Here is a 26665-nt window from a genome sequence, read left to right as displayed (position 1 = left end):
GGATGAGAGGGGATCTTATAGAAACATATAAAATTATTAAGGGGTTGCACACGCTAGATGCAGGAAACATGTTCTCGATGTTGGGCGAGTCCAGAACCAGTTTAAGAATAAGGGGTAGGCCATTTAGAATTGAGATGAGGCACAAAAATTTCACACAGAGTTGTGAATTTGTAGAATTCTCTGCCTCAGAAGGCAGTGGAGGCCGATTCACTGGATGCACTCAAAAGATAGTTAGATAGAGCTCTTAGGGCTTGCGGAATCAAGGGGTATGGGGAGAAGGCAGGAACGGGATACTGATTGTGGATGATCAGCCATGATCATATTGAATGGCGGTGCTAGCCCGGAGGGCCAAATGGCCTACTCCTGCACCGATTGTCTATGTATCAATGTATCAATGTAACCAGTGAGTGGAATATTTCAGAAGGTGTTGCTGTTCCTCTGCTGTTCATTCATTTAGGGAAAATTTGATGATCTGATGTTTCATGATTGTCAAAGGTTTTTGGTTTTACTTCCCCGGAAGAATGAGCTGCTGGATATCCCAGCCAACTTCTCCAAGGAACAAAGGAAATCATGGACTCTAATGCCTTTTTCTAACTTGTCCAATCAATGCTTCTAGTTCCTCAGAAGTTTGATGAGATTCTACATGTTATTAAATACTCTATTAAACTTCTCCAGTGTGCTGTAGAGAGCATATTGACTGATTGTAACAAGCCCTGGTTAAGTAACTCAGATGCCCAAGAATGAAAGAGGCTGCAAAAATGTATAGACACTGCTAGGTCCATTATGGTATTCACCCCATCGTTGAAGGGATCTACAGAAATCACTTCCTCAAAAAGGCAGCTAATATCATCTAAGTCCCCACCAACCCAGCCAGTCTCTCATCTCGCTACTACAATCGGAAAGAAGATACAGGAACCTGAGAATTGTGATCTCCAGGTTCAAGAACAATTTCTTCCTATCAACAATCAGGCTTTTGAACCACACTGCAAAATCACAACCACAACCCTACCTCAGCAACAATTTACTATAGATTTGATTTAGGTCATGGAACATACTTTGATTTGTGTCATCATGGTTGCCTGGTATTACTGCTAATTTATTGCATTATTGATTATTATATCTTTATTTGTTGCTTTGTTGCATTAATGGACATTGTTCTGTTCCTGGTGCATATGTGCCTCTCATGAGAATTTTGCATATGTGCCTCTCATGAGAATTTTGCACGGCTCAGTAAGGTTCCCTCCCATTCTTCTATACTCACCACAGCATTGGTCCAGTCTCCTTTATCACTCCACGAATAACAAATCCACATTTCTAGGAATCAACCTGGTGAATCTTCACTGCTCTCCCTTTTACCGTGAATTTCAGATCTAGATCTAGATAGAGCCCACAAGATACTGATGCATGTGTAAGTGAGTCAGTCAACTTGCTACTTCCATCCAGTAAAGCGCAGAATGTTTATTTATTGCAAAAGTATTGCAGCGAAAAAGTATTTCAATTTCGTGCTCGAAAATATGCATAGGTTTTCTATTTAAACAAGGTCTGCAGGCATAGAACAATTCAGCAATGCGCTGCAATCGTTCACGATAATATTGCTGCGTACTTGCACACACTACATTATTTTCAACTTTATTACACGACTAGGCTGAGATCTTAGTCAGGAAAATATAGAAATTGCAATTGGAATGTTTTAATAAAAATTGACAATAACTGTGAATTTAACATGTAAAGGCTTTTTCTTGGTGTCCAAGGTGCAGTAATCCACAAAAGGCAGCACAACGGATAAAGCTTGTAAATGTCTGCTTTTTTTAAGCCGTTATATCTTGAATCCATTTAATATAGTTATTTGTGATTCTTGTATAAACACCAGGCTTTTGAGGAAGCCCACATTTTTTTCCAAAGGACACAATTCCTCTGAATTTATTATTACATATCAGTGGTCCACCAGAATCTCCCTAAAATAAGAAAAAGGAAATAGATTAGTCTAAGATCCCTGAAAGGTGTTGGCGCTGGTGTTTTGATGATCCTGAGAAATGTTTTGTTTCTAAACAGTTATGGCCAGCGTTTTTCTGGAAAGTGTATGAACATAGAGCGTGTCTGCCCAATATCTAATGCATTATGTCAGAAATATGTCATGATCTATCGCAACAAACAACATATAGAGAACAAGATAGATAACAACATATTCTACAAGCAAAAACATCATCAGTGGTTGTAGTCATTGATCCCAAAGTTAAATTATTATCTAAAAGGAGAGATACAGCAAATGAATGAAGTTTAGAGAGAGCTGGTGTTCTTGAGCACTAACCACAACAAAATGTCAGCAGGCAGTTGCAGTAAAGGGTTAAGAGGTTAAATGGCATATTGACCTTTATTGCAAAGGTTTTGTGTGCAATAAGACAAACACAAAATGCTGGAGTAACTCAGCTGGACAGGCAGCATCTCTGGAGAGACGGAATGGGTGACGTTTCAGGTCGAGACCCTTCTTCAGATCTTTCTGAAGAAGGGTCTCGACCCGAAACGTTACCCATTCCTTCCCGCCAGAGAAGCTGCCTGTCCCGCTGAGTTACTCCGGCATTTGTGTCTATCTTCGATTTAAACCAGCATCTGCAGTTCTTTCCTACACATTTTATGTGCAATAAACTACGTACTATAATCTACGTTTAAATATCTGTTGTTTTGCTGCAACTACGACTTTCATTGTTCTGTTTCAGGATATACGATAAGAGCTAGGAATTCACGGATAGAGTTTGCATCAGGCCGTAAAGCAGATGTCAGAGGCAGCAGAGCAAGGCAAGTCGGTGGATTTGGTGGAGAAGAAATAGTGTCAGTTAGGGGCAGAAAGAAAACGTCTAACATGCAGTATATGTATTTCTTTGTAAGTGTAATCTGTGTAAGTGTATCCCGGGGTTGTTCTGGGAAGCCAGAACTAACTGTTGAGCCTTCCTGAGGTGTCGTGGGCCTAACTCAATGAAAAAACAGTGAAGGGAGGTGCCCACTTGATAACCCCAATTATAGACTTGCATCTATAAGATCAGTTAAAAAAAAAAGAGCTAGTTAACATGTAGGTAGCTGTTTATTGCATATGGAGTTAATTATTGTCCTTAGCATAAGTTGGTGTATTCAGTTAGATAGATAGTGCTTTGGCTTTGGCTTGGTTTTCTGAGTTGAGCGCTTATCGTGGTGTTATAGCACAAGTACTTTTTAGTTTAGTTTTGTTTCGAGATACAGTGCGGAAACAGGCCCTTCGGCCCACCGAAGTCCATGCCGACCAGCAATCCCCGCACATTAACACTAACCTATACCCACTAGGGACAATTTTACATTTACCAAGCTAATTAATCTACAAACCTGTATGTCTTTGGAGTGTGGGAGGAAACCGCAGAGCTCGGAGAAATCCCACGCAGGTCACGGGGAGAATGTACAAACACCTTACAGACAGCACCCGTAGTCGGGATCGAACCTGGGTCTCCGACTTTGTTTTTTAATTGTAATTTAATAAAACACTCTTGACTGATGAAAAAAAGTGTTGGAGTTTAGAAATAGGAAGGCCTTGTTACATTTGTACAGGGTGCTGCTGTACTGTACATACTTTTGGTCCCCTTGGCCATGAACATCACAGCCTACGAATGGGGATACAAGGAGATGGGATTCGCTCTTTAGCTGCCATGTTTCTGCAGGCTAAGACTTCTGTTCCCCACTCTGATTTTGCCAGGGTTTAGTTCTTATTAGTCCTTTGAGTCTGAAGAAGGTTCCTGACCCAAAACGTCATCCATCCCTTTTCTCCAGAGATGCTGCCTGACCCACTCAGTTACTCCAGCACTTTGTGTCTGTCTTGGATTCTTATTACCCATCCATGATAGGCCTCCAGCCCTTTGGGAAGTGGATGTTCGCGGTGAGCAACTGCGGATTCTCGGGAGTGGCGTGGACCGACCGGTGCCACAACACCCAGAAAGGTACTCGGGGAATTAAAGAGGCAGAAGATTTGAAATGTCCAATGTCCATTCATGAACCGTTTCAGGAAAATCTGTAAATATATTTTGCCCAAGTGAAGCCAACCTCCATGGGCCAAGCACCTCTCCCCGCACTCCACCTATATTCCACCCGCACTCTCCCCTCGCCCTGACTGACCACCACTGTCCTTGCCTCATCCCGATGAAGCACACTGAAATATTTAATATTTGGTTATTTACGATACACTGAGAATTTGAATAAATCAAAGGGATGTACTGATGAATGGGTTACTTATATGATATGCATTGAAACATCCAGTTTAAACTAAATAATCCCTCTGTAGCACCGGAACAGATCAAATTGAAAACACATATACCAATTCCAATGATGTTAAATTATTGCAATCATCTTTCCCGCAATCCAACTTACGATGCATGCATCTCTTTTTCCTCCAATGTCCCCAGCACAGAGCATATTCTTGGATATTACAGGCTTGTGGTTGTAGTACATCCGGCTATTGCACTTGTCTCTATTTATGATCGTTACGTTTACTTCCCTCAGAGAGTCTGATGCGCGTTTTGAATTTTTTGTTGTTGCTCCCCATCCTGCAACCGTGCAAACCGTTCCCTCTTGCACTTCCTGGTCATTCTGAGGTAATGGTAGAATCTCCACAAACTTGTTAAGTTTTGCCTTGGACTCCAGCTGTAGAAAACAAAAGCATTGGCTTCGTCTTATGCCTTGCACCATGAATGCATTTCATATTTATTTATCTTCTCAAACATTCCATGGAGAAAATGCAGTGAAACGCGGTTAACTCATACGGTCATAAGTGATAGGAGCAGAATTAGGCCACACGGCCCGTCAAGTCCACTCCGCCATTCTTGGTTCTTATGACTGATCTATCTCTCCCTCCTAACCCCATTCTCCTGCCTTCTCCCCATAACCCCTGACACCCATACAATGAAGAATCTAATTGTCTGTGCCTTCAAAATATCAATTGACTCGGCCTCCCCCAGCCTTTTGTGGCAAAGAATTGCACAAATTCACCACCTTCTGACTAAAGAAATTCCTCCTCATCATCCTAAAGGAACATCCTTTACTTTTGAGGCTATGACCTGTAATCCTAGACTCAGGAACAATGACACAGTTCCATGTGTTCCTCCTTCTATTGACCAGGAAGGCACCCAAATATTTAGAAAAATGGATAGAAAGCTGATAGAAATCTGTAATCTCCAAAGATGCCATTGGACATCGTGAACATTTCCAGCATTTATTCTTTTTGAATCAACATTCTGGTACCTTATGGATTTTTATTGTTTACCTTCTTGAATAATTTGACCATTTTAATTCAATGAGGAATATGCAGAGCATAATTTTCTGTTTCTGATCCAGATTTATTTACATGTAAAGAAAATTAAAATGAAGTTCTGGTCGATTGGGGGAGGGGGGAGGGGGAATAGAGGAGGGGGAGGGGGAGGGGGGGAAGAGGGGAGGGGGAGGGGGGTGGAGAGGGTGCTGCACCAATGCAGGAGAGGTTTGGGCCCAACGGATCCACTTGATCTAGGCTCGGCCGCAGCACTTTACATCGCCCGGTGGGGGCTCAGGACTCTCATCGCCCTGCGTGGCTCGGCCGCGGCATTTTCCATCGCCCGGTGGGGGCTCAGAACTTTCATCGGCCTGCTCGGCTCGACCCTGGGACTTTCCATCGCCCGGTGGGGGCTTCAAGGGGTTGGGAGCCTCGATCGCCTCGTGGCGCCACGGGAGAAGAACGAGGAGGAGATAAGACTTTGCCTTCCATCACAGTGAGGGTATGCCTAGAGCAATCACTGTGATGGCTGTTTTGTGTAAAAAATTGTATCTGTGTGTCTTGTGTTCTTTAATGTCTACTGCCGGACCCTGACGTGAGAGGACGCTGGCGTTGAGTATTCGCCGCTTTTCCGTCAGGATAGTTTGTCTGTTTGTTTCTATGTTAATTGTATTTGTAAAGCGCTTTGTGCATGTGTTAAGGCGCTATATAAAATAAATATATTATTATTATTATTATTATATTATATATATATATTATTGTATTACACACACACATTTTAATTCCTTTAGTTTAGACTAGACCAAGTGGACCCGTTTGGTCCAAACCTGTCCTGCATTGGTGCAGCACCCTCCCCTGTCCCCCTCCCCCTCCCCTGTCCCCCTCCCCTGTCCCCCTCCCCTCTCCCCCTCCCCTCTCCCCCTCCCCTCTCCCCCTCCCTTCTCTCCCTCCCCTTCCCTTCCCCCCTCCCTCCCCCTCCTGCCCCCTCCCCACTCCACCTTCCCCCTCCCCCCACTCCATCCCCCTCAACCCCTCTTATCCTCCCTCCTCCCCCTCCCATCCCCACCCCCTCCCTCCATGCTCCTCTCTCCCTAGGAGATAGATTTAAACTTTAAAATGTGAATAACTTAAAAAATATATCACTGATTTCAATGAAACTTCCTCCATTAGCCTCAAAGGGATGACGGTGAGTAAGGTGGGCCTAAAATTGTTGCGCTATCATGTACCATTTTGGCTGTAGTTCAGTCACAAACAAACAAACAAACGAGAGTTTTAGTATATAGATGCTACATAGAATTATATTACTTTTCTCAGGGACCTGCCACCCAAGCAAGGTGGAAAAGTATGTGGAACCAGTACCCCAGACAATCAGAAAGGACTGGAATAGGTTTGGTTTAGTTTAGAGAAACAGCGTGGAGATAGGCCCTTTGGGCCACCAAGTCCACACCGACCATCAACCGCCTCTACACTAGTTCTCTCCGACACACTAGGGACAATTTTACAGAAGCCAATTAACCTAAAACTCTCGCGTCCTTGGGATGTGGGAGGAATTCAGAGCACCCTGAGAAAACCCACGCAGTCACAGGGAGAACGTGTAAACTCCGCACAGACAGCACACGTTGTCAGGTCTCTGGCGCTGTATGGTAGCAACTCTACCGCTGCACCACTGTGCCACCACAAACCATGAACATATGGTGTGCTAAATGGATGTCTGCATTCCAGGCCAGTAGCAATTGGCACTTCATTGGCACCGTTGCCGTGTGTATGGCAGCCGGTTATCCCAGGCCAACCAGCGAGCCGCTGCGCTAGGGTATCGTGTTCAGGCTGGATCCTGACTTGGAGGCGTTCAGACATAATTCCCACCATTCGCAACATTGGCTCCTCAGCCAAGCACATACACCAAAGTCCGAACACGCGGTTCCTCTGGTACTGAGCAGGATTACTATTGCAGCAACACAATATCAGTAGGGTAAAACTAACCTGACGCTCGGTGGTCTAAACGCAGCTCACGTTCCCAATTAGTGAGTGAATAATCCAATGCTTGGTGAATTCTACTTCACAATGATAGGAAAAGACGATGGGACCATCGGAGGTGGGGAGGGAGCATGGGAACCGGGACCTTGGTGAGTGGGGAGGGAGAAGCGGTAGACATTACCTGGTGAGTCAACTGCTGAACCATTCGGATTTCCAATTGACTGGAAAGAGGATTATTGGAGTTTTACTGAGGTAGTTTGGCACTTGAATTTACATAATTTGTTCTTTTGGCATCATTATAATATCAGTGTTGCTGGAAATAATCAATATAGTTACTTACTTGGAGCAGCATGATATCATGTTCTTTGGTTTCAATGTCAAAGCACTCATGTGGGATTTTATGCTTCACTTTCAGTACTTGCTGCGAGTTTTCATTACTTTTCAATGAATTAATTCCAAGAACTGCGCAGACTGGTTTTAATTTGAAGTCGCTAAATATGACATGAAAGAGAGAGATCTTATGATAAGTCGAGTGTATTGTCATATGCACAAGCAGGGTAAGGTACAGGCATAAAGAAAACCTTGTTTGCAGCAGCATCACATCACAGGCAGATAGGTGCAGACAACACACAAAAGCATAAATTACTCATGAATTCTGCAAGACAATGTAACCAGACAGTGCCAAAGCGAAAGCACAAGACACGAGTGCAAAGCACAATTAGAAAACGAGTCCCTGCCCAAGGTTGAGTTGAGTGTGGGTTTGGGATTGCCTAAAGTCTAGGATACGAACAGTCATTTTCTGGAAGAGGATAAAGCACCAGGTTACATGGAACACGTGTGTCAGTGATTTTAAAATATAATGGAAGTATTAAGCAGAAATTGCTCAGAATCTGGACAGCTCAGCTCAGCGTTCAAGTTGCTGTTTCCCTTGGCTCACTAACTCCTCCTACACTTGGCTGGTAGGACTCTATCAGTTGTTAGAGTCTGAAGAAGGGTCTCGACCCGAAACATCACACGTTCCTTCTCTCCAGAAATGCTGCCTGACCTGCTGAGTTACTGCAGCATTTTGTGATACCTTAGATTAACCATGTAAGTGCTGGAGAAAATGAGAAAATTTAAGCCATTGGGAAATGGCGATAATGGATTGTTAGACAGAGGTTAGGAAACACATACACATCTTCAAAGTCTGTGGACAATATAAATGTGGCATCATAGAGACAAGATAACAAAATGTAAAGTATTGAAATGTTCACACTGTTTGAGACAGTAATTGCAACTCACAGATTGCAGTGCGCTGCAGTCAGGATCCAGGATGGCTTTATTAACACTCCTCCACACACATGCTGTTTATTCATCTGGATTGATGCCATGTATGGTCTGGCATGATTTATCGTTTTTTGGCCTCCAATGATTTCCGAGCAATCAACTGTTAATGCAAACAGAGATTATTGCCCGTGAGGAAAGACTCAATGCCAGCCAGGATAGGAGGGTGCCGCGGCCTACAGGGGAAGCCGCCGAGTCAGCGGACCTCAGCGGAATGCAAGACCCAGTGGACTGCGGCCGACCGCAAGACCCAGCAGGGCCTGCAGGGGTTAACTGCCAAGCTGGCCCATGCTTGGAGGACTCGCTGGACCGGGCCCTGGAAGTGGAGCCCGCTGAGCCATCGGTGCTCCTCCCCCAAAGACCAGAGATCAGGAGGATGGAACTGGCCACAAAGATGGACGCAACAGGAGGGGAGCGAGGCTGGTAGGAGAGAAGAGGGTACCGGTGTCGGGCCTACCGCACTCTCAAAGGTCGGCTTCTGGTGGTTCCCCCAGGGCACATAGGTAGATTGGCGAGGTGAGGACTTTGGTTGCTGGTCAACCAAGGAAGGAGGCCCACAGCAGCCTGGGGCTTTCTGAATCGGGCACCGCTCATAGCAACTAGACTTGGAAAATGGCGCCAAAACATGGCGCTTATTGCATGCGGGCTCAGTAGACTATACGGTACTCAGTAATACAACTGCTAATCGGGGATCCACTCTAATAGATTGTTCTCACAATTGTTCTAGGTTGACAATGATCGTCATATAGACCATTGGGGTGCCTGGGGAAGGACAGACAATTGCAAGGGAAGGCAGGTCCTGGCTGGAGGATGATGATTCTTTTGTGCCTTTAACAACCCTCTTATTCTGTCTGACTCCTTAAATTGTAGGCTTTCTCCCAGCTAAGGGGTGTTTCTATTGACTTTCAATGAGAGGATTCTTTGCAGTACAAACACTGTCTATTTGTGGAAAGGCAAAGGTGTTGCAGTAATTACATCTACATTACGGTGCTTGACCCTGGATTATTTGGATTGCAACCAAACGATTTTGCCATTTTTCTTCTTGCGTATCATTGAGCTTCCAGCTTTCACTGCGGCCCAACTTGCAGCAACTATGGGCATTGTGGTAACCTATGCCACAGCATAAGCTCTGAAGAGCAGAGGTGATGCACTGAGAGCCACCGCCTTGCCCACAATGTCGAATGCAGGAGTGTGATGAAATGCCTAATAAGAATATCGATTTCTCTAATGCTAAGTAACCCTTGCTTTCCCTCCTTCCATACCTCTCCCATCCTAGTTCTCCGGCCAGTCTGACTGTTCCCTTGATTATATTTTTATCTTTGTATGCTTTGTTGTCACCTTCCCCAGCTAATAATGATCTATTCTACAATTTCGTAATTCTTCGTCTGAACCCAAAACATCTCCCATTCCTTTTTACCGAGGCGCCATCGAGAGCATCCTCAGCAGCTGCATCACTGTGTGGTTTGGCAGCTGCTCAGCCTCCAGCCGCAAGACCCTGCAGCGCATAGTGAACACTGCTGAGAGGATCACTGGCGCCTCACTCCCAACACTCCTGGTCCTTTACACCACCCGCCTCACCCGCAAAGCATTGAGCATTGTGGGTGACCCCTCCCACCCCTCCAACAGCCTCTTCACCCTCCTGCCTTCAGGGAGAAGGTTTCGCAGCCTGAGGTTGAGCACCACCCGACTAAAGAACAGTTTTTTCCACCAGGCTGTCAGGATGCTGAACTCTCTCTCCTCCCTTCCTCCTCTCTCCCCTGCCCCCATTGGACCTGGACTTTAACACCCCACACACACGCACATCCAGCACCAGACACTTTTTTTTAACGCATTTGAAGTGACTATATTTTATATTTTATGTTGATTGTTGTTTGCTGTGCCTTTTTAATTTTAACTTAGTTTTATGCACTTTGTTCCTCGGGATTGTGGGAAACGGTATTTCGATTTTCTGTCTGTGTAAACTGGCTGAGGATTGACAATAAAATTGACTTTGACTTGACTTTGACTTGAGATGCTGCTTACCCCGCTGAGTTACTCCAGCTTTTTGTGTCTATTCCACATTTTCCTTGAACTTTGTCCCCTTTGATGTCTCGTTTTCACAACTTACACTCTTTATCTCTATATCTCCCTCTCCCCTGACTCAGTCTGAAGAAGGGTCTTGACCCGAAACATCACCCATTCCTTCTATCCAGAGATGCTGCCTGTCCCGCTGAGTTACTCCAGCATCTTGTCCCTATCGTCTACCTAATAAACCCATGGGTGAGTGCAGTTGCTCGCAAAGCTTGATATCACTCAGTACGGAGCAGTTTCGTTCAGCAGCATGGTTGCCACCTGACTCGTGCTGCTGCTCGCTTCCCGATGCATTGTGGCTGCAGTATGGACTCTGTCACCTGCTGCTCAATGAATTTCCTAATCATGTTCATAATTTGGTCTGAATTCTATGAGGTGTAATCAGACAATAATTTTTAGAGAAATATCTCAATACCTTCTTGCATTTATGTAAATAACTCCATATTGCCTTATCCATGACGGCAGAAAATTTTCAATCAACTTTCAGGCGTGGCTTAGTTTTTGCAATCTATCCTATGTTTATGTTAAAATGTATTTTGTGTGTTTTGTTGCTTTTTATTGGTATGACTGTATGGCAAATCAAATTCCTCGAATGTTGCAAAACATACTTGGCTAATAAAGTTTGATTATGATTATGATTATGATTATGATTATGATTATGATTATGATTATGATTATGATTATGATTATGATTATGATTATGATTATGATTATGATTATGATTATGATTATGATTATGATTATGATTATGATTATGATTATGATTATGATTATGATTATGATTATGATTATGATTATGATTATGATTATGATTATGATTTTCTTCAGGAGCATATGAACATTTTAAAGTTTTCCACACTCTCCCACACTCCAAAGACGTACATGTTTGTAGGTTAATTGGCTTCTGAAAGTTGTAAATTGTCCCTGGTGTGTAGGATAGTGCTAGTGTAAGGGGTCGGAGTAAACTCGGTGGGCTGACAGGTTTGTTTTACTGCTGTATCTCTAAACGAAACTGTAGAGGAAATAACAGTATGCCAATAACTTTCCTATTCCTCAATTTCCCTCACAAAATCTCCACAAGCAGTTCACCTCTCATATGTTTTCCCATTATTGACGTCATTTCAATGCTCTAAAATAATATAACGCTTGCAAGTCATTTCACTTTCCATAAAGAATGGTTAACTAAATGAAATCCATTATGCTGTACTTTTGCTTAAATGTTGCTGCACTGACTTAATTTTAAATGTTTTAAAGTGTATGATTTCTGAATATTATCACATATTTTGTCCCATATTTTCAATATTAGCTACCACTCTCCTCTTATTCTTTGGGTTAACACTGATGTAAACAACCTATTATTGAAATTATTGTAGCATGAAAAACATTTCCTTTCCCACGACAATCGTTCAGCCAGATATCCACCCCTCAGATATGTTTACCCCTATACCTGTTGTGCATGGTTTGAAATCTAAAGATATTATACCTTAGAACATAGATCACAGAACAGTACAGCACAAGAACAGGTCCTACGGCCCATAATGTCTGTGCTGAACATGATGCCAAGACCATCTCTTATCTACTTGCACATAATCCATATCCCTCCATTTCCTGCATTTCCTTGTGGCTATCCTAAAGCCTTTTAATTACCATGGTCATAGCTGCTGCAACCACTGACCCCGGCAGCATGTTCCAGGCCTCACCACCCTCTGTGTAAAAATGTTGCCACGTATCTCCTTTAAACTTTGCCCCTCACCTTTCTATTATGCCCCTGAGTATTTGATTCAGAGAAAACAATCCAAGTCTGTCCTATATCTCCCAGTTGCTAATACTCCCTATTCCAGGCATCTTCCTGGTGAACCTCCTCTGCACCTTTCCAAAGCTTCCACATCCTTCCTGTAATGGGGCGGCTAGAACTGTGTGCAATATTCCCAATGTAGCCTAAGCAAAGTCCTATAAAACTGCATCATGGCATCCTGATCCCTATACTCAATTCTCCGACTTATGAAGGCAAACACAGCCTATGTCTTCTTTACCACTCTGCCTACTTGTGTTGCCACTTTCATACGACTTTTTGCCAAATGCATTCTATCAAGTCACTGCTAATCCCATGCATCTGGATCTTCTGAATCAGCCTAACATGGGAAAAGTTAACAAATATCTTACTAAAATCCAGGTAGCCAACATCCCCCGCCCTACCCTCAGAGATCACTTTCTCACAGTACTCAATAAAGTTATTAAGACATGACCCGCCGCGTACAAAGCCATGCTGGCTGTCCCCAATTAACCCCTTCTCCTCCAAATAGGAGTAAATCCTATCATGAAATATCCTCTCCAATAACTTCCCAACCACTGATGAGATGCATCCCGGCATATACATCCCTGGGTTTTCTCTTACTCAGTTATAGTGGACAATTGGCAATAACGGATACCACCCCCACCCCCCCACCCCATATGGTCCGATATAACGAGGGTTTACTGTAATCTCAGAGGTATTAGTGTGTTAAGTTTCAATCTAGTTTTGTACAACTTCATATATCCTTGCCTGTAGTTGTGGCAGTATAGTTATCATAGAAATGCACAGACATATTAAAAAAACCTATCAATGTAAATTACATATGTGTACTTACGACTTGCTGTTAGGTAGAAAATAATGGTCAGAGAACTTAGCAGAGCCTGACAATTCATTGTTGCAATTAATTTGTGAACAGTGGGTAGATGAATCTGACAGCTATAAATAATGAAAGCTGAGGATGTGGTTAGTCAGTTTATTTAAACGTCTTTCAGTAATTCATGAGGGGCATAGGTATAAGTTCTCAGGAAATCCACAGGTTTTTCAGAAGCCTCACCAACAGTCTGTCTGTCCTTTCTTCTGCTTTGTTATTTTAAGTATGTGTTAAGTATGGTTTGTTTTATGTGGGGGGGGGGGGGGGGGGTGCTGGGGGAAACCTTTTTCAATCTCTAACCTTGATGGAGATGTGATTCTTTTCCGTACCTTGTCTCCATCACCACTGCGGCCTAACATCGTGGAGTGGTGCGGCCTTTCCTGGAGACCGATCCAGCCCTTCAACTGCGGGCGCAGTGCGGAATTACCATCGGGGAGCCCGCGGTTAGAGACCGATTTGGGAACTCCAAGCCGCGGAGAGTTTCAACTGTCCCAACGTGGGAGTTTTGATCACATTATCTCATGAGATAATTTTGAATATGGTGGCATAAATGCACAGCTAGCCATCTTTAAGTATTCCATTGATCCGAGGATAGTTCCCACAGAATGGAAGGCAGAAGACTGAAGCTCACTAACAAAGAATGGAGAAAGAAAACGGGGTAATTAACTTGAAATCAGCACTAGGGAAAATACCCATATCTACTATTAAAGAAGTGATAATGACAGTCAGAAAATAATAATAGATTTGGGCAGACCCAACACAGGTTTTTGAAAGGAAAATTACATTTGAGTTTGTTAGCCCCATAAGAAATTATTAAATAAAATTAGAGCACATGAGCTCAGGGCTAATATGTTACCATGATTACTAGAAACGAAGTGTCGGAATAAATGTGTCATCATGGGGTTGGATGACTGTAAAGAGAAAAAAAAAGGATGATTTTTAAAAGTGGTTTGAGTCTGAATGATATTGTTCTGAAGAACAAACCTTATGTCCTTACAGATAGATCACCAAAAGCTAATAAGCTGTTTGGAAGGCAAACTGGATGTTTTCCTTCATTGCATGAGGACTCGAGTACAAGAGCAAAGCTATTCGTCCAAAGAGAAAAGAACCCTGGCGAGACTGCACACGGAATATAGTACACAGGCTTGGCCCCCTTGCCAAAGCAATAGAGAGAGTGAAGCAGAAGGTCACCAAATTATCAAGGGGAGTGGAGTTATTCTGAAGAGAAATCGGGCAGACTGATCTAGGCTCTCCCCAGAAGAAGTCATTCTGATATGATTGTGTATCTCTGCTTTTGAGTAGAAATCCAGCTTTCCATGGAAATTTACTGAATAGGAAAGTAATTTTAGCATTATAATATGTTCTAAAGTCCGCAAACATCCTAAGCTTGGATAGACACAAAATGCTGGAGTAACTCAGCGGGACAGGCAGCATCTCTGGAGAGAAGAAATGGATGACGTTTCAGGTCTGAAGAAGGGTCTCCACCCAAAACGTCACCCATTCCTTTTCTCCAGAGATGCTGCCTGTCCCGCTGAGCTATGCCAGCATTTTGTGTCCATCTTCGGTTTGTGTCCATCTGCAGTTCCTACAAATATCCTAAGCTTAATGTTTTATCTGAAGTAAAGCATTTAGCTTTGGTTGCTCCAAACAAGGATCATGCAGCAAATAGCGAAACGACATTTCAGGTCATTGACTTGCCATCACTTTAACATGCAAAATTGTCATTCAATTGAAATCCTTCAATTTTAAGTCAAGGATTAGTTAATGAAATTGCAATGATGTAAAATAAGCAATCCCCGAAATGCTTATGTTGGTTATACAGTGTGAAAAATCATTGCACATTGTAAAGCAACTTTTGTATTGATTTAAGCCTACTAATGTCCACAGTTTTAAGTTTGACTTTAGGAAATATGGCTTGCATTTGAGACACATGTAGAAATATATAAATCAACTGACAGATGAAAAAAGTCAAGTCAATTGTTTGTGGAATCTGAAGTTTAGTTTGCATGTGGTGAGTATCTTAAGTTAGCTTGAAAGTTCAAAGCTAAACAGGATGTAAAACTTCAAAGTGGTTTGCTTTGAAATGGTTGTTCGTCAGTTGATGAACATATACTCAGCTGGTGTTACCATCGGGTGCTGGTATGAGTAAGAATTTCTGTTGCCACACTTCAATAGATTATGTGATAGAAAAGAAATCATTTTACGTTGCATAATCTTTTTATTTTTTATAAAGGAATGCTTTTAGAATATAGTTGAGTACACCATAAAAGAAAACAGTTTAGACACAGCAGAGCTTCTATATCTAATTTTACAACTTATTACTGACAGATACTAAACCAGGGCCAGTTCTATATTCAACACATGCATGCTGCACACTTTGAATTATGTCATAGAGCATTAGAAAAATATAGTGGTAAAGATTCCCCTTTTGTAGATAATTGTGGGGTGGTACACACAAAGACAGAACACAACCTGCTCTCCTGTTTTGACTTCTAATTTTCTACTTCAAGCATTCCAATTGCCAGGAGTGGGGATTTAAAAAAAATTATCTTTCACCAAAATGCGAATGAAACCTATGTGAATTTTTCAGGTACATTGTCCAGGTCATGCTGCACACAAGTGTGGTTGTTTTATTGCTGCCATTTTCATTGCAAATGGAATTGATCATTGTGTAGTCAACAGCAAACTTTCTTATCTCACTATTTGCACATTCTCATTCACATCTGACCTGAGAGAGGTCCTTCATGAAGTAGCTGTAGAAAGTTGTGCTTAGGACTCTACCCTGAGTTTTGTGGGACTTGGATGATTGACCTCATATGAACACAACCATAATTCATGGGAAGCATGACCAACCCCTGGAGAGTTTTCCCATTGATCTTGTTAATTTTTACCCAAGTGTTTTGATGTCAGACTTGGACGAATGCTCCCTTGATGTCAGGGGCAGTTGCTCTCACCTCACTTCTGGAATTGAGCGCTGTGGTCCAAGTTTGGATTAAAGCTGAGATGAGGTCTGGAACTGAGTGTTTCTGGCAAAACACAAGCTGGGTTTAGATCATTGGCGAGGAAGTGCCATTTGAATGCACTGTTCTAATGGCTTCCATCACTTTTTACTCATTGAAAGTGGGTGATATTGGGCCTGTCCTACTTCTTGTGTAAAGCAATTGTCCAAACTGTTGGGTAGATGTAGGTGTTGCAAGGAGTAGCTAGGCTAGATGTTCAGTGAGTTCTTGAGTCTTCTGTACTTTAGCTGAGATGTTGTCTGTTTCTCTCACATGTTTATTGATTGCATGTGGAATGAATTGAAAAGCCTGGAGACTGGTTTCAGTGATATTGAGAATCTCAGAAAGCCAATTTGGTTCAACTATTTGGCACCTCTACCTGAACATATGTTTACATGTTTCAGTGTGTCTCCAGAACCTATGTGTTGGGCGTCATCACTGGGCTAGGGGATGTTCCTGGAGTCTCCAATTAGCTAATTAATTATCCACCACCAATAACATATAGATGTGATAGGACAGCAGAGCTTTGATCTAATCCACTGGTTGTGACATTGTTCTGCTCTACCTATTGCATACCATTTGTGCTGTTTTGCTGTTTGTAGTCCTGAATGACAACTTAAGCAGTCTGGCACCTCATCATTTCCAAGTAGGCCTGATACTGTTCCTTGCAAGCTCTTCTGCACTCCTCATTGATCCAAGATTAACATCCTAGTTTGGTAATAATGGAAGACTGAGAAATATGCCAGGCCAGGCTTAGTTTAGTTGAGAGATACAGCATGAAAACTGGCCCTTCGGCCCACCAAGCCCACACTGACCATGATTACACTAGTTCTACCCTACACACTACGGACAATTTACAGAAGCCAATTAACCTATAAACCTGCATATCTTTGGAATGTGAGAGGAAACTGGAGCACCTGGAGAAAACCCCATCTGGTTGCCAGGGGAATGTACAAACTCTGTACAGACAGTGCCCATAGTCAGGATCGAACCTGGGTCTCTGGTGCTGTAAGGCAGCAACTCTACTGCTGCACCACTGTGCCGCCAGAAATGGACTACATTCCTGTGCTTCTTATGGTTCACAGTGCCTCACTGATGGCCGATCTGTATTGCCAGATCTGTACCCAGGCACATTAGTAATGCCACACAGTATGATGGAAGATGACTAGGGTGGGGGAAGGACGGGGAGAGTGGGGATGCAACTTTGCCATATTTGAATTCAGTGCCTGGGTCAATGTCAAAAGGTCTGTCCACTTTTATTCCCTCTCACAGTGGCAATGGCACAAATGGACGTTTTGGTGGGTAACTTGAGAGGGTTTTTAAGAGTGAACGACTTGGGCTGGGCCTTAAGTTGCTTGTTGGTCAGACCGGGTAAGGGGATGGTAGATTTTCTCTCTTCAGGGACATTCAGGTGAACCAGATTGGTCTTTATGGCAATTCTGTACTAAGCGACCATCATTGCTCGGAGTAATTGTTATGTGTTTTTATTTAACCTTCTCTAAATGTCAGTAACTGAATTTGGGTCGAGGGGATGGCAGTATGGGTGTATCTGTTGTACTGCCCCAGTGACTTAACTTCTCCAACACCAGCATATCCATTATCAAATAACATTTCTGCTGAAACACATAACTAGGCTCTAAGACTACACAGCCATCAGTATGCCAATTTAGACCATCACTGAAAATCTGAATTTGAAATGGTCTTCTTAATCCAGGGGAGATATTTTGCTGAAAGTCGTGTGTAAATGCCTGGTTTTTTGGGGTTTCCACAGCCGCATCCGAAAGAAACAATTCCGTTGAAATTTCCTCTGCATAATAGTGGGCCTCCTGAATCCCCCTGAAACGAAAGTAAAAGAAGATTCTAAGCGAATGGATTCTTTTGGCCAGTAGTGTGTCTAGCGCTATGGAAACAAATTGCCCAACTTAAGCAAAGCAATATAGGAGAAGGTAACTTGCAAAATGAAGAAATACTTGGGCCCATCCAGTTTATCACTCACCATTCCAGTAGTCATATTCTACAATGCTAATCGAGTTGTAATGCTCATCATAGAATTTTAGCTTGCACAGTCAAGAGAGGAAAATCGGTCAAGAGAGAAGAATCCAAAAAAAGACACAAAGTGCTGGAGTAACTCAGCACGTCAGGCAGCATCCATGGAGAACATGGATAGATGCCGTTTTGGGAGGGACCTTTCTTTGAAGAAGTTCTCCCCTCTGTGACGAGTTCCTACTTTTGAAGAAGTTTTCCTCCTCTCTCTGACTGGAGACCTGTGAGGCCCTCTCTCACTGCTCACCCTCTGTGATTCCTGCAGCTCTCCTGCTCTGCGACCATGTTCTGACTCTGGCTCGCAAACATCCTACTTTGGAGAAGAATCCAAGCCTTGATTCTTGCATGTCCATTCATCCTGGTCCTGGTAGTCAGCCATTCAAGTAAGACTAATGAGGAAATTGATCGTCACTCTCAGTCATAAATCCAAGTGGGCAGATACAGCTGTTGTTCCTACACATAATGCATACAGTAACCAGAGTGCTCATGAAATGAGCTCTAAAAGGGGTCACTGTGCATTATACAAACAGAATTACTGATGGTTCTGCTGGGCTGGGAAACTGGCTTGAATCCCCACCCTCCACTGGTGTACCCACAGCGTCTCAAGAGTACCCTTTTCATTGCCCCTTGACACGGTGTGGATGGAAGCACTGAGGCAATGTGTAGGGGCTGCCTGTGAGAGCTGGTGCTGAGTGGCCAAGCATTACCAGGCACTCAGCACGGGTGTGGGACTCAGGGCTGCAGTCAGCACAACAAGAGGCACCAGCTCCAAGTGTTGGCACTGAGATCAGTCGACCCCAACAATCCCTCCCACAAGATGTGACGGAACCCCTGTCAACTCCTCCCTGTTTTTTTGGCTGCACAATTCTTCCTCATCCAGAAATGTCTTCACAGTAACAATTTCAACATGAGGTCACTGCCCATTGAAATTGATGGTCATGATGTAAGATCAGAAAGAAAAAGCATGGAAAGAGAGGCAGAGAGGGAGAGGTAGATAGGAAAGAGAGCAGTGGAGGACATTGACAACATTGCTAGGCCTGGCTGGACCCCTGCAACACTGACCGAGTGCCACCACCTGGATAACAGGCCTTTAAGGTCTAGATAAGACTCTATACTTTAAAGAATTTGAAACTTGAAGGGCACAAGATGGTGCAAGAAACATGGTGACTCTTTGAGAACTGCCTCAGTGAGGTCAACTATTGTTGCACTACAATTGTTGCACTTTTGTACTTATTTACGATTGTGGTTATGTGCAGTATGATTTTTACTGAATCCTATGCAAAACAAATAATTTCACATGTGACAATAAAGTATCATTGAGCCATTGAACACAAGATTTTTTGAAGGAATTCTCAGTTTGTCTTCTGTGACCTTTGAATCTAGAATTTTAGAATCAAACTTCCAAACTTAGAATCAATAAAATCAAATAACTTTGAATATCGCTTGCTTCTTTGGAAGATCATGAAATGTTGATGCAGAGTTTCCATTTTGGAAATTTTCCTTATGTTTACCTCAGGGCATATACTTACTTGGCAGGCATCTTTAAATCCTTTCTTGTCACCAGCGCAGAGCACGTTTGTTGTTATTGCAGGATGGTAGTTGTAATATTTAGAACACAGGCTCCTGTTTATCACAGTTACATTTACTTCTTGCAGCACCTTTGGGAGCTGTTGCTTTGTAGTATTGATTACCCCCCAACCTGCAACATTACAAACAGTTCCACTTTTCACATCCTTTGAGTTCGGTAGTTTCAGGATATTCACAAACTTGTTCAGAGATGCTGCTCCCTTAAGCTGTAAAGACATTTTACGATATATATCATTCATTCAGTTTGTCTTAAATGTACATGTTTCTGATTACAGTCTGTGACTCCAGATTTTAAAAAGCTCTTTTACTTAGAAAACAAGGGCTGGCATTTTCTGAAATAATAACACCAGGCAGTAACATTTAAAAAAACAGTGCCAGAAGGAATGTAGTGATATCTGTAGTATGGACTTTGCCTTATTCACATTGGGTGCTGTCAAAAATAACATCAGGAATCTAGTCATCAGCAAAGCGATGTTAGGAAGACGGAAGAGCAGCCAATCACATTGGAGAATATACACAGACAGCAAACAAGGAAGCAAAAAGGCCAATGAACCCATGTGGTGTGCCATAAAGACATTGATATAATGGTACAGCTGTTCTGGTGAACACATAAAAATTTAGCTTGACTGCTTTGCAAGACTTTACTTGGAACAGTCCTTGGTTGCAAGACAAGTTGCCATTGTTTGGGCATTACATGGTTTTAAAAGTGAAAAGTTGGGATTTCTCCTTTTGCTTTTTATTATTTTAAACATTTAATTTAAAAAGTAGTTATAATCGTGCTTTGTATGCTTTTGGTTTCCCCTTGCTTGCTTTCACCTGCAAATGTTGTTTGCTATCATCAAGATGTTTAGCAAATCCTGCCACGCACTTCATCATAATTTAAGTCATCTTGTGGAAAACTCAGTTTGGATTGTCTCCCTGGTTTGTTTGATTTTTTTCTCCAAAGTCATCAATGGGGAGTAAAATAAGGCAGTGTGTGAAACAGATGAGCAATCCTAAATTGCTCAGTTTTCCACTGGATAGACTAACTTAAAATGAACCCTCTTATCTCAGCTGGATTGCTGCTTAGGCTGCACTCAAATTGCTTGCTGGATGTAATGTGGACATAGAGTTGGATATTATATATGCTTAATAATTGAGATGATCCAAGTTGCACAGAACATGGGTTTTGCAACTTGGAACAGAGGTGTCATTGGACGGGTGAAATGGAGGTGAGGGAAAGGTAAATAACTTTGAATATGGGTTGTTCCTTCGGAAGATCAAGAAATCCTGATGCAAAGTTTCCATTTGGCAAGTTTTCTAATGTTTTAGCCATTTGTTAATAATGAGGATTATTAATAAAGGGTTAAATGCAATTTTCCTTAATTACAATTATCGGTGGCAATCATTCAGATAATTTTTCACTGTAAATATTTCATTCATGGGATTGAAGACTTGCAGCTGCTATTTTTTCTGCAAATCGAAACATAGTTATCACTAAAATAAAATAAAATAAAGACCACAATTGATAAAGACAAAAAATCTTTACTTTCAGCAGCATGATGTCATTTTGTTTAGTTTGCCAGTTGAATTCTGGATAAGGAACCTGGTTGAGAACAGAAAGACTTTGTTGACTCTCCTCATCCTGTGAAAGAGAATGTGCTCCAAGAACCACTCGAAGCGGCTGCTTTGATCTATTACTCAAAAGATAGAAAAATATATTGTGCTTCCATTTAAAAATATATACTTTGCAGAAATTCATTGAAATTAGAACAATCATATCTAAAGCAGAATGGGAATATCAGGCTTAGCAAAGTAATTTTTGGCAATTAACAACTGTACAAATTGAAAAATACTCAAAAGGACATTCAATACTATGTGGAGGGTCAGGATACTGTTTCTACAGCTATTTGTCACCTGGCTGCCAACCAACACTTCTCTAAAGCTGTTGCTTTGAAATATTTTTAATTAACGTAACATTTTATTCAATTTCACATGTATTATTATTTTGTAATACTTGCACTACCAGTGCTGATTACTCTGATGTTTGTAAAATATTAAAATTATTAAAATAATAATGAAAGCTAGGAGAATAATCCAACTCCAAGCATGCTTTATAGATGAACCCACAGTTGGGCCCGTTTGTTGGAGAAATGGGGGGAGGCCAACTATTATTGGTCGAGAAAAAAAGACACAACGTGCTGGAGTAACTCAGTGGGTCAGGCAGCATCCCTGAAGAACATGCATTGGTGATGTTTCAGGTCGGGATTCTTCTTCATGTTCTTCCGAGATACTGTCTGACATGCTGAGTCACTCCAGCGCTTTCTGTCGCTTATCGTAAACCGGCATCTGCAGTCCCTTGTTTCTAAATTGGCAGCAGAGATTCGTTCCACGAGGCAACTATTAGAAACATGTGGGTTCTGAGCAGTTGAGTCTAGACTCGGTACTTTCGGTACCAAAGTACCAAAATCCTTTTTTAACCTTCTTGTTTACATCTTCAAAAACTCAATCTATTTTGTGAGACATGATCTCCCACATCCAAAATCATGCTAACTATTCCTAATCAGCCACTGTCTATCCAGATCACATGTAAAGCAGAATGGGAATATCAGGCTTAGCAAAGTAGTTTTGGCAATTAACAACTGTACAAATTGCAAAATACTCAAAAGGACATTCAATACTATGTGGAGGGTCAGGATACTGTTTATGCGGCTATTTATCACCTGTCTGCCAACCCTCCAAACCTGTCCTATCCATATAACAATCTTCAGTGCCAGAGCTATCTCTTATCCCCTTTGTGCCTTTCTAATTTCCTTTTTAGTCTCCTAAACTCCTCCAGGGATACACTTGATCCCAACTGCCTATACCTGGCCCATGCCTCATTCCATTTTCTGACCGGAGCGTCAATTTCTCTTTCAAATATCCAGACTTCCTTACTCCCACCTCCTTGTCCTTCTCTTTCACATGAACATGCATGCTTTGAAGTCTCACCATCTAAATACTGACCATTCTGTTCCAATTGAACGTTAGCTCAATGGAAAGTATGCAATTAAATTTAATAATTGTTAGCAAATTAATGATCTTGATAACATAAATGCCAATCAATGACGATCCACATAATAATGATGAGCACTCACCGTTTAAAAGTAATGATAGTATTTCACCTGGACTTTGAAATTAAGGATTTAAACATTAACTATGAAAGTATTTTTTTCATTCATGCACAGTTGAGCTTACATTTCACAGTGAGCTGCAGTGAGCACCCAGTTACGACTGATCAAAGCCCCTCCGCAATAATGTTGATACTTTCCCTTTTCAAACCTTTGGATAGATGCCATATGGGGTTTTGAATGGGGTATAACATCATGACCTCCAATAATCTCCTCTCCCTGATCTGTAATGTACAGAAGATGTTGAACATTTATTTCAAATGTTTTCTTAAAAATTCAGTAACAGAGTTTGAACAACACAGACAAGTCCACGTTTATTAGCCATCCTTAATTATCCTTGACGAGACAAATATAAAATGAAATTTAAAATGCAGGAATAACTCGGCAGGTCTGGCGACATCTGTAGAAAGGGAAAAAGTTGCCGTTCAGTCCAGGAACTTTTATCAGAACCGGGAAAGAGAAAATGATTTAGTTTTCACTAGCAGAAAGATTGAGGAATGATGGGTGGAACAAAAGGGAAAGAATGAGACCAAATGAGTTAATGTAGTATTAGGAATAGAAGTTCAGCTTATGTCTTTTTCTGTTTGAATAACTTGTTGCCAATATCAAAGCTGTGGGACATGCCCAAAAGACCAAACTACACAAACAATAAAATAAAAACCATTGCAAAGTGCAGGCAGACATAAATGGAACATTCTGATTTGGAGTGAAAGAAAAAGTGAGTTAGTAAAGGAATGGTGAGGTATTTCCAAGTCAGCTGGATGGGTGAATGGGAACTACACGTTGCCACCAGTTACCCTTATCCTGTTTGCCATTGGAAGATGTGGATTCCCAATGGCCCAGTGGGAGTTCTCTTCATCAGATTGTTTCAGGGGTTTGAGGATATGGTTTAGTGCAAGGCTCATCACATCAATGAATGCTGGTTTCACCTGTGACATCCTTATTTCTCTCTGCAACATGGATGCATTCTGTGCCTTCTGCAAGTAGCATGGCATTACTTGCCAAAGATTATTTCACAGCATGTCATAAGATAGACACAAAAAGCTGGAGTTTCTTAGCACCTCTGGAGGAAAGAAATAGGAGACGTTTTGGGTTGAGACCTTCTTCAGGCTGAGAGTCAGGGGAAAGGGAATTGAGAGATAGAAGGTAAATAGAACAAATGAATGAAAGATATGCAAAAAGCAATGATGACCAAGAAAAGATGGAGCCCACAATGGTCCATTGTTGACTGTGGGCTAGGTGATAACGAATTATACAGTCAGTCATTCAAGAAGGTTGCTCATCGCTCCATCAAGGCAAATGAGCAATAAACACTAGTCTAGCCATTGAATCGAAGATTTTGTGAATGCATCAAGGCATCAAATATTTTTTCTGACAAAGTTAGTGAGTGAGTTACATTTGAAGGTGAGAATCAAGCACATGATATTCACTATGAAGAATGGCCAGGGTAATGGTTTCAGGTTGTGGGTTTTGATGTAAGCCACCAGTTTCTGACTCTTACCTCTCCTCATTCCCTTTACAATGGCTGGAAGAACAGCGCAGCGGTAGATTTTCTGCTTTACAGCGCCAGAGATCTGTGTTTCATCCTGAGTAAGGGTGCTGTCTGTACAGAGATTGTATGTGTTTTTCCTGTGACAGTGTGGGTTTTCTTTGGGAGCTCTGGTTTCCTCCCACACTCCAAAGACATACCGGTTTGTAGGTTAATTGGTTTTTGTAAATTGTAAAATAGTGACTAGTAGGGACTAGTCCCTGCTAGTGTACGGGATGATTGTTGGTCAGCCGAAGGGCCTGTTTCAATGCTGTATCTCTTAAAAACAAATTCCATTCCCACAGACTGCTGCTTGCATACTCTTTAGTTTCCAGCAAATGTAGACTGAAAACCAGCCAGTGGGTGATGCAGTGTAGTGTGGTAAAAGTGATGTATTTGGGCAGGGAACCCTGCAGAAAATAATCACAAGGGACTCTCTTCTGGCACCCAAGGAAACCTAACAGAATTTCTAAGTAGCAGAAAATGCTAGCCAGGCAGCAACAGTGCTGGAAATAAAGATTACCTTTCAAGTTGATGAATTTTTATCAAAACAAGGAAAAGCTGGAAATCAAGCATCTTATAAGTTGCCGAGAAAGGGGAGCAGCAGGGATATAAAGGGAATGATAAGATGAAGACCAAGGGAAGTTGAATGATGTTAACGGTGATGCCGGCTGAGAGAGAGGAGCAAAGATTTGTTCACCTGGAAATAAAAAATTGAATGAGGACATTTACTGGAACTGTGAGATACAGAATGCAACAGTAACCAGAAATCTAAAATTGAACAGAATACTGAAAATACATAATAGTTCACATAGTATCTAGGGAAAATGAAAATCTGAATTACTATAGTACAGTAACGGTACGGGTTAATAACCTTTTGCAAATTGACACAAACTGAAAGGCTGATAATTTTAAATTCAATGTTATATTCTGACAACAGCAAAATGCCTCATCTAATCATAAAATGCTGTTCATTGAGCTTGGTTTGCTCTCCTCTGGAATGGAATAACACGAGAGGTCTAACTGAAGGGGATGGAGAATCGAAGACGCAGGTAACTGGGAGCTTAAGGGTCGAGTTGAGGACTGAGCAGAGATCTTCTCCAAAGCTATCATTCAATCTATGTTTTGTTTCCCCAGTGTAGAGGAGACAACATGCAGCACACTAAATTGGACTACAGCATTTGATGATCATGATCATCATTCACACCTTTGTCCAATGTTAAATCTACCACAGGACAATGAAAGCTGGTAGCAAAACTTATTTACCATGTTTAATTTTAACATATAGCTTAGCAAGAACAATGACAAGGAAATATACTTTATGAAATTCTCTTAAATTTATTATTTGGTATGCCCTAAACAGGAAGTAAACATAGAAGAAAATGAAAGAATTAAACATTTATTGTCATAACTGTGGGAGAATGTTAATGAATCAAGCATTGACAATGTTTAGTTAATAATTACAAAATATGTCAAGAAATACACATTGCCACTTAAACAGTATTCCAATAAATCGCAGAACAAATGTAGTATGTTTACATTTTCCATATTTTGTTACTTACAGGCTGGAATGAAGGAAATACCAATCAGTGGAAGAAACAGACCGTACTTCAGTAACTCCATTGTTGCTTCACAGCAAAGGTTTTCGGTAATTTAGTGTCAACTCAAAAGGATGTGGTTGGTTTAGTTTGATGTCCTCTCTATGAAGCACAAGCTTTATAGTCTCTTTGAAGCAACCGTTCTGTTTAGGAGAAACCACATGACAGGTCCAAGGCTAACCAGTGAATTGCAACAAATAGTGGGGCATCAGTGAGCAAGAATTAAGATTTCACCAAAATCCTGTTAAATTTTTCAAGTCTGTTACTTTATATATTGCTTCATAATTCTATTGAATTATTCTAAAATTATATAGGACCGTGCAATAAATGCTGACTGAGTTATGTCAAAATTAAAATTTAAGAAAGTTAAATTTAAGGGAAATTATTTCCAGGCTGGTGTCACGAGGCAGGCTAGAATTTATTGTCCATTGTGCGAGGATATTATAAACCTTCCTCAAAATTCACTTTGAC

At 41.7% G+C, this 26665-nt stretch overlaps 1 protein-coding gene across 1 annotated transcript; it reads right to left on the bottom strand.

Moving 5' to 3' along the window:
- Window positions 1–1808: 1808 nt before the first annotated feature.
- Window positions 1809–26249, bottom strand: LOC144601103 (uncharacterized). The gene is made up of 10 exons (XM_078413418.1): window positions 26159–26249; window positions 23136–23292; window positions 21448–21598; window positions 19862–20125; window positions 17968–18125; window positions 13255–13355; window positions 8516–8660; window positions 7575–7725; window positions 4384–4656; window positions 1809–1955 (listed from the first exon to the last, which is right to left on the bottom strand). Exons 1-10 carry the CDS (start codon window positions 26217–26219, stop codon window positions 1809–1811), a joined length of 1608 nt encoding a protein of 535 aa, XP_078269544.1. The 5' UTR covers window positions 26220–26249.
- Window positions 26250–26665: the final 416 nt, after the last annotated feature.

Source organism: Rhinoraja longicauda, chromosome 1 (assembly GCF_053455715.1).
Source record: "Rhinoraja longicauda isolate Sanriku21f chromosome 1, sRhiLon1.1, whole genome shotgun sequence".
NCBI lineage: Eukaryota > Metazoa > Chordata > Chondrichthyes > Rajiformes > Arhynchobatidae > Rhinoraja > Rhinoraja longicauda.
This window is presented reverse-complemented; position numbering and strand designations above follow the sequence as displayed.